The 9,799-nt window shown below is 38.1% G+C and overlaps 1 protein-coding gene across 1 annotated transcript; it reads left to right on the forward strand.

Annotated features, from left to right (window-relative positions):
- Positions 1-969: 969 nt before the first annotated feature.
- Positions 970-4,572, forward strand: LOC141651673 (uncharacterized). The gene is made up of 5 exons (XM_074459372.1): positions 970-1,900; positions 2,014-2,453; positions 2,539-2,770; positions 3,305-4,166; positions 4,263-4,572. Exons 1-5 carry the CDS (start codon positions 970-972, stop codon positions 4,570-4,572), a joined length of 2,775 nt encoding a protein of 924 aa, XP_074315473.1.
- Positions 4,573-9,799: the final 5,227 nt, after the last annotated feature.

The raw sequence follows: 9,799 nt of genomic DNA on the forward strand, positions 1-9,799 counted from the left end.
TCAAAAAAGTCAACTAAAAATCTGCAGAAATCTTCAATCTCTAACCAAAAAATAACAAAAGAACTGGATGATTTTCAGCTACAATCTAATAATAAAGGGAAATCTCATCATCGTCAGTTACAATTTTTGTCACAAGAGTTAGATGTCGACCTTGAAGTCATATTAGAAGATGAGGAAGGGGATCAGGAGGAATCTGTGGAAGAACGATCAGAACAAGAGGAACCAGTACTAATTCAAATCACCAAAGATGATGTTGCTGGTGAAATCAAGTATTGGTCTACATCTGTGGTCTGCTACGTCTTTGGCGCGAATCCTCCAAGCTCTGTTCTCACGGAATTCGTCAACAGGTTCTGGCAAGCGCAGGGGGTTGACAAGATTTCTTTCATGCCCAACGATATATTTCTAGTACGCTTTAAAACTAAGTAACAACAACAATTTGTGCTTAATAATGGACATTTACTCTTTGATAATAAACCAGTTATCATCAAAGAGTGGAGTTATGAAATGAAATTGGTGAAACATGATGTTAAAAAGATCCCTCTATGGATGAAATTGTTTGATTTGGATGTTAAATTCTGGGGAACTGAATATCTGAAGAAAATATGTAGTGGAGTAGGCAAATTTATAAAATGTGATGATGCTACTTTTCACAGAAATTTCTTAGAGTTTGCCAGAATTATGATTGAAGTTGACATAGATTAAACCTTCCCTTCTGTGATTAAGTTTGTGGATGAAACTGGTAAAACACAGACCCTCAGGATAGTCTATGACTGGTTACCTCTGAAATGCAGTCAATGCAAAGGGTTAGGTCACCTGGCTACTGATTGCAGGAAGGGTAAGGTGGATAAACCTGTGGTTAAGAAAATGTGGAGGCCTAAGGGTGTTGGAGGTGCTAAACCAGTTCCAGTGAATTAACCTCCTAAGAATGTTTCTATTCAGAGGAGTAATTAGAAGACACTTGTTCATAATATGGTACCATCCACCCCTACTGTGCCTGCAACTGTTATGACTCCAGTAATGGTTGCTAATACCCCTATAGTGGAGAATTCTCTACCCAGACGTTTCATTTCAAGGCTAATGCGAAATAAGGATGGTGGGAAGAGATTTACTACTGGGGGTGTGACCTTTATGGAAGCTTTGTCCAATTCTATGCAAAAAGCTAGGCTGGGTTTGATTGAGTACAGGAATATGGAGAAGGGGGAGTCAAGCATGGGTAGCTGTAGTTTATGGAACATCAGAGGCTTGAATAATCCCACTAAACAACTTGAAATAAAGAGATTTTTATCTCAGAATAAAGTGGGTATATGTGGTCTGTTAGAGACAAAAAGTAAGTTTAAAAATTGGAATAAAGTTAGGGTTAATTTGTGTGATGACTGGTCTATTTGTACCAATTCTAGTCTGCATAAAGGGAGAAGGATTTGGCTTATTTGGGATCCTAATGCGTTTGAAGTTGAGGTTTATGATGTTACTGTTCAGAGTATACATACCAAAGTTTTGGACAAAGCAAGGAGGAAATTGTTCTGGTTCACTGTTGTTTATGGTTTGAATAAACAGGCTGAAAGAATTCCTTTATGGGACAGTCTGAGGCATTACTGTAATAATGTGAGAGGACCATGGTTAGTTGGAGGTGACTTCAATGCAATCATGGCCATCAATGAAATAATTGGGGGAGCTATTATTACTCAAGCTGAGATGGCTCCTTTGGCTCAGGTGGTTCAAGACTGTCAGTTAGAAGATCTAGGGGCCAGGGGATCTTTCTACACCTGGACTAACAAACATGAATATTGTACTAAGGTCTATAGCAGGTTGGACAGGGTTATGGTTAATGTGGAGTGGGTGGATATGTTCCCTGATAGTTATGTGCACTACTTGCCTGAAGGATTATTTGACCACTGTCCTGGTCTTGTGCATTTTGCGGGGGAGATCCATAGAAGAGGCACTCCATTCAAATACTTTAATATGTGGTCTCTAGCTCCAGAGTATGATAGTATTGTTAAAATGGTTGGAGTAAAGAGTGGACTGGGACTCCAATGTTTAGAATTGTTCAAAAGTTGAAGGGCTTGAAAGCTGATCTGAGAAAATTGAATAAAAAGCATTTTGGGGACATTGAGAACCTTACTCATGTTACTGAGATTGCCTTGCTTCAGTTTCAATCTCAGTTGATACAAGATCCTCTTAATGAAGAGCTGTGTATGTCTGAACGAGAATGTGCTAAAGATCTTGCTGAACTCAAAATTGCTAGGGATCAATACCTGAGACAAAAAGCAAAGTGTGATTGGATGAAATCTGGTGATGATAACACTGCCTACTTCCATGCTCAAATCAAAAGAAGAAGGGCCAGGAATAGGGTGTTCCAAATTAAGGATATGAATCAAAACATGTGTTCAAATCCTGATGCTATCCAGGCTGCCTTTGAACAATACTATAAAATTTTGTTGGGCACATCTAAAGAGGTTACCAGTATTAATAAGAAGGTTGTGGCAGCTGGTCAATGTTTAACTCAGGATCTCTGTGATATTTTATTAGCCCCTGTAACAGCTGGTGAAGGCTATATATGCTATTCCAGGTACCAAAGCTCCAGGACCTGATCGCTATACTAGTCAGTTCTTTAAAGATAATTGGGAAATTGTTGGACCTGATGTGGTTACTGCAGTAAAAGGGGTGTTTCAATCAGGGCAGTTGCTAAAACAATGCAATAATACTATCATCACACTTATACCTAAAGTTGAGATTCCTGATAGCGTGTTGCAATTCAGGCCAATTGCCTACTGTAACACAATTTATAAGTGCCTCTCTAAGGTTTTGTGTGCAAGACTTGGCTAGGTACTCCCTGATGTGATTAGTACATCTCAGAGTGCTTTCATTAAAGGAAAAGACATAGTTGGAAACATTTTGATATGTCAAGACTTGATCAAACTGTATAAAAGAAAGAGTTGTTCACCTAGAATCATGATGAAATTAGACTTACAAAAAGCATATGAATCAGTTGAATGGAGCTTTGTGACTGGCATGATGGAGGCAATGGGTTTCCCTGCTAGATTTACTCAAATTGTTATGCAATGTATGACTACCCCGTCCTATTCTCTGGCTCTAAATGGCAACATCTTTGGCTTCTTTAAGGGACAAAGAGGGCTCAGACAAGGAGATCACCTCTCCCCATTATTATTCACAATCTGCCTTTAGTATTTGAGTAGAATCTTGAGGGTGGTTCAGCAGTTGGAGAGATTTAAATTCTACCTTTTATGCAACAGGGTGCAATTATCACACCTATGCTTTGCTGATGATTTGATTTTGTTCTGTAAAGGGGATAGAGCATCAATTACACTGCTGCTGAAAGCTTTTGATTATTTTTCCAAAGCATCTGGGCTGACTATGAATAAGGGCAAGTCCAATTTCTACTGCAATGGGATTGATGAATTGCTGGTAAAAGAGATTGAACAGAATTCTGGGATTAAAAGGGGGACAGTCCCTTTTATGTACCTGGGAGTTAATGTTTCACCTAAGAGACCCTCAATTCTTGACTGTACCTGTCTTGTTGAGAGGGTAGTGGACAGAATCAGGAGCCTGGGATCTCGAAAATTATCCTATGCAGGGAGAATAGTTTTAATTAAGGCAGTCCTCACTACTTTGCATAGATATTGGGGTCGAATTTTTATTCTGCCTAAAACTGTCATTGGTAGAATTGAGGCAGTATGCAGAGCTTATCTTTGGCATGGCACTGATCAGAATGAGAGTCCTGCTTTAGTTTCATGGGAACAGGTCCGTAAGCCAAAGAAACAAGGTGGCTTGGGGTTTAAGGATCTGCATCTATGGAATGTTGCCAGTATTAGCAAGTATGCTTGGTGGGTAACTCAAAAGAAATACCATCTTTGGGTAAGATGGGTGCATGCTGTGTACATTAAACAATCTGATTGGATGACTTACAAACCTGGAGTGGGCAGTAGCTGGGCCATGAGAAAAATCTGCCAGGTCAAGGAGATCTTTAAAGATCATTTTTCTGAAGGGAATGGATTAGAACACTTTACTGTTAGTAAGGGCTACCAATGGCTGAAACCTGATGGAGTGAAAGTTAATTGGTATCCATGGGTTCTTAACAGGTGGATTCTACCTAAACATTCCTTCCTGTGTTGGCTAGTTGCTCATCAGAGATTACTCACGCAGGACAGGTTGTATATGATAAAGATTATAAATACTAATAGTTGCTTTCTGTGTGGCACTCAGGAAGAGAATCATAACCATCTCTTCTTTGAATGATGTTATAGCAAGCAGTGTGTTCAGCTTCTGAGTATCTGGTGCAACATCAAGTTACCAGACACTGAGTGTATTCAGTGGCTGATTAGATTGAGACAATCTTCTGCTTGCAGGAAGATGGTAACTGCTGTGATCCTGGCGTGCTTGACGTATCAGTTATGGCAGATGAGAAATACTAGCAGGATAGAGGGGTTTATATGGAGACCAAAAGTACTTGTTGACAGGGTGAAGCATAAAGTTAAACTTAGGCTTAGACAATGTGATATTAAAAGTCGAAATGCTAATGTATTAGAATGGCTAGAACACATTCAGATGGTTTAAGTATGATAGGCTTAAACATTTGAGTGATGTTATTGATGTATTGGGACATTTCTATTATTAATGAGAAGCTTACTCTTTCCCCAAAAAAAAAAAAATCTTCAATTACTCAATAATAATAAACTTGAACAATGATTAAGAAAAGATTAATGTGTAATTTTTTGTGGAATGATTGAGATTAATCTATTCTAACCTACTCCTAATGAAGGTTTAATCTAATCTAAAGAAGCTTAATCTAATCTAAGAGCTTGGTTCAATTGATTATTACAAATGGAGTATATATAGTGGTACATCATTAGGTTAAGCAAGGGTAGATTAGTAAATAACAATGCTAAGTGTTGAATAGAGAATTGCAAATCCTGAGGGAGATGCGCGGATCCTAGGTCTGGGATGCTCATCCTGAGCTCGGGATGCGTGGATTCTTGGGCAGTACCTTCTGAAATGGCAAAGCAGCTTGGGATGCGCGGATTGAGCTCGGGATGCGCGGATCCTGAGACAGCTTGTCTATTTGAGCTCGGATCGTAAAACGGACGTCATTTCCTCATCCGGACTCCTATTGGAGTGATTCAAAAGCCTAGACCACTTGATTTTTCGACGCCGTTTCATCTAGCATACTTTCAGAGCCAAAGGAGTAACTCTTAGTTTGGTTCCGAGAAATATCTTCTTGTAATGGCTTCCTTCTCGTCATCCTTGCTTTTAAGCCTATGATCCTTCTATATACTTCTTTATTCCTACATCCTTGGTCATCATTCTTGCCTCCTCTTCATACTAGTCACTCCAAGATCGTCAACAAGCTTCCGAATATGCACAAGAGACGGGAATTCCGCCTCATTATCTTCTTTCCTACAAGACATATACAATGCAATAGGAAAGCAAAATAGGAAGGAATTGACGGATAAAATGGTCATGAAATGCTATATTAGTATGCAAAATAGGTTCAATTAGGGGACTAAATGTGCGCAATTAAGAGTCAGATCAAACATCCCCAAACCGAACCTTTACTCGTCCCGAGTAAAGAGGTGACTAGAACTAGACCTTTATTTAAACTATCCTAATAATATAACCGATGTGAGACAATTAGCGGGTCTCACTCCGCCCCTTCAACTCACAACAAGACATCCATGAGGTAAGATGCCTTCTTGCAAGGCAAGGTGGGGCTTGCCAAAATGTCGATACATCCAATCATTAAGCACACAAAACGAGTAATGGATGCATCTACAAAAGAATAGCCACTTTCCTCATCTAAGTGGCGGAAATCATCTACAAGGGAAGTAATTTAAGGGTACACACTCAATCATAGATATTGTTTCTCTAAGCTACTAAGTCTAAAAGGATACCAACAAATCACCTCCAAGTTGTGTCAAACTAGGGTACTTTTATCCTCAATCGCTAAATGCTTTTGTCAAGAGTAGGCTCCTTATGGTGTTAGAAACACTGTAGGATCGCGTAATTCCCCCTTTTGCCTAGACAAGAAGAATGATCGTCCCCTCTCCACCATGCAACAAAATAAGATCAATGGATAGAAAGGCATCAAGATGTTTTCAGTTTCACATTCGTAGTTTGCTTATGATTTGTTTTTCCCACCAAATTGTTGTGGCATTTGACATTTGAGAATAATTTTCTTTGCCATTTCTTTGATGTTTGACATTTTTGATACTTGGCAATTTCTTTCAATCTTTGCATTTTTGAACATTTTTCAAAGTAACCCCATTTTGTAGCAAGGGTATTTTTATTGAAGCATAGGAGTCTATTTTTGCTCCTCTTTTCGTTGATGCATTTTGCAAACTTTTTTTATTTTGATTTTGGTACTTGAACTCAATTTGAAGATTTTTGTGCTCATTCCCTTTTTGCTGACAAAATATTGATGATAAGAGTGAAAGAACGGTTGCATGGCTTCAAAAGATCACCTTGGAATAAACGGTAGCCAAGGAGTTATCACACCACAAGGTACTCTTGAGTAGGCCTTAGTCCATGGGTCAAAAGATACTAGTATGACGCATCCTAGGGTGTCTTGAGGGTATTCTAGCAAACAAAGTCTCAAGGAGAAAAATTATCTACAAGGGCCTTATATACACTTGCCAAGCTTCCCAAATAGGCATTTTTACAAAATTTTCTAACCATGCAACTACATGCCATGATGCAACTAACATATGTACAACTATAATGCATATGCTTCTATCACTATTATGCCATATAATCTAGATGCAACTCCTAACAACACATAGATACACAAACCGCAACAACAAAATACACCACATCCTCCTTGACATGTAAGCCCATCCTCCTCATATGAATAACGAAAAGAAATGGAAGGGAAATAGAGATTAGAGCGATCATACCAAGCGGTCTTCATTTTTCCTTGACAATGCCTCAAATGTAGTGTTGTATCTATGTGAGAAGAGAACAAAAATTCAAGTATATACAATTCTACACTACTAAATTAAAGAACATGTTTTTGGTTTATGAAATTTTCAAATTTTTATAGATTTTGTTTTTATGAAATTAAAGAACATATTTTTGAGTTTTTTTCCAAATGTTTCAATTTTTATGTATTTTGGAATATAAATTCACATCCCCCACTTTATTTTGGACATTGTCCTCAATGTACATGTAGGAGTAGGAATGAAAAAGAAATACATGTTTTTGGATTTTTAATGTTTTATGAAAATGAAGAATGCAATGATATCATTTGAATGCATGCTCTAACTAAGTGCAATTCAATATGACATATAAAACACTTGAATGCAATCTACACTATACTAGATGATGCATGCTAAATGCTTAAGTCACCTATGATTAAACCTCCCCAAACCGATTTAAGCACTATTTCTAGTGTAGAAAGGAATAGGTTTGGTCATTAGTGACTATGTATGAATGCAAGTCTATATGCAACTAACATATGAAATATGTGAGGTATATTACAATGCAAACTATACTATATGAACTAACTAATATGCAAGGGTGATATGAAATATTGTACAAATGTATGTCTATTCTAAATGATCAACTAAGATGTATGTCACTTCATGGTTCAACCTTCCCAAACCAATTTTAAACACCATTGCTAATGTAGGAAGAAGGGGTTTAACCACGAGGTAACTACATAAATGCAACTATACATGAGAGATAGGGAAATAAAGGGTTCTTACAATCATTGTAGGAGATGAAGATGGTAGATAGGATGCATACATAGCCATGTCATGAGCCAAATGAGAAAAGATAAGATTTTAGCATTAATCCGCTCTAGTCAAGTCTGACCCGCTCGAGTTGAGGCTCGGGACGCTCGGATTCAACACGGGACGCTCGGATTCTCACACAGTGCATCCTGAATTTGCCAACCCGTGCCAGGACGCGCGGATCCAGCTCAGCTCGAGCTGATTCCTTCTGGGGACGCTCAGTTTCACAGGAATCCGCCCGGATTGTCTTACAGGAAGAATTCTTTCTTTCCTTGGTCTTTAACTCGCGCGAGTTGTTGTCGGGATGCACAGATTTCAAGCAATTTTCGACCCAACACCTTTATAATGATAAGTAGGATATGCACAAGCCCAAATTCTCCATTTTCTTCATTTCTTTACATTTGCTACCTTCCCAATTTTTATCAATTTCCTTCAAAAAGCTTAATCAAAATATGAGATCCCTCCCTTTCATCTCTCATGCAATTTCTTAAATGAATGAATGGATGCAAATTTATACTAAATGCATATATACAAGTTAATGGTTATTGAGGAACTCCATCAAACCAAAGATTGTCAATAAATAACTTTATGGAAGATTATCACTAGCACTCAAAGCACGTAGAAGTCGGTCAAATTCTTGGGAGTGAGATATAAATAAGCATGGATAACAACACAAGATTATGCAATTGAAAAATGCCCAAGTAAAAGACCGAACAAGCATGTCAAGAATACTGTGACAAAAATCATAAGATATGTGATGGATGGTAGGAACATAAAATGGGTAGTTGGTTGGAAATTCACTCAACTCTTCCTAGAAATAGTCAAAATCACCACATTCAATGCAAGTACTCTCATTATCATCTAAGGTGATTTCAAGGGTGTCTATTTGGGATTCCCATATGTCCTCATACTCTTCATCCCAACAAGGTCCATTATCAAAGGGGTTGTCATAACAAGGCTCACCAAGTTCAACACAATTGTTTCCCTCTAAAATGTCATCCTCAAAGGGCGGATTTTCACTCAAGTTCACATCCATATCACTCTCACTTTGCCCATTAACATCAAATTCCATGGTAGTTAGGTTCATTGGTACACAAGAAGAGTAAGGTGACGGCATCCAAGCATTGGTTTCACAATCAAGAATGTACTCCTCCTCATCATCACTCTCTTCATCTAGCACTCCATCTTCCCAAGCAGGGGCAAATTTGTGGGCATAGTAGGTTGGCTCAAGGTTATAGGAAGGTTTCTCATTCTCACAAATCTCATTTTCATCATAGTTTTCCTCAATGAATTTTTGTGGTTTTTATCGCTTTCATACCTTCCATGGCACTCTCAAAGATGTCATGTACAATTTGCTTAAGATAATGGATGGTCATGAACTCAACAAATTCCTAAAATTCCTCACAACTCATCTCACATATCCTACTATCACTCAAGTGAAATGCCAAGTTGCGGGTTTCAAGGTTCATGCCATTATAAACAACACAACATGCTTCATAATTTGAAAGAGTAAAACCATGATGCCAAGCATGAGTCATATAATCTTCAAATCTTGCAATATACTTATCAAATGACTCATTTTCATATAGCCAAAAATTGAATGTAGACATGTTGAGCATATGAAATAGAACAAGTACAATAAAACTCAAGAAAAAGAAGCACAACTAAAACTAGACAAAAGAACGATTCAAATACACAACACCGTCCCCGGCAATGACGCCATTTTGATGGAGCGGGTCGTTATCCGCCATCAAACACATATACGCAACTACTAGCATAGAAATCAAGTCGGGGTCGATCCACGGGACGGGGGTACTCAAATTGTTCAATCTAATTGTAGTTGTGCTTGGGGTTGTCACAATTGAAATGGGTTTGAAGTTGATTCTAAACTAATGAAAGCAATAAAGTAAAACAAGCAATAAAGCAAATAAAGATGTAAACAAATAATAAAGGATACTAGGATGTCATGGGATCATAGGGGAATCGTGGTAGGATAGCATAAATGAGTTATATAGATGCAAGCAATTTTCTTATTGTTGGAATTAAGTTAGTTC

The sequence above is a fragment of the Silene latifolia genome, chromosome 4 (genome assembly GCF_048544455.1).
Source record: "Silene latifolia isolate original U9 population chromosome 4, ASM4854445v1, whole genome shotgun sequence".
Taxonomy (NCBI): domain Eukaryota; kingdom Viridiplantae; phylum Streptophyta; class Magnoliopsida; order Caryophyllales; family Caryophyllaceae; genus Silene; species Silene latifolia.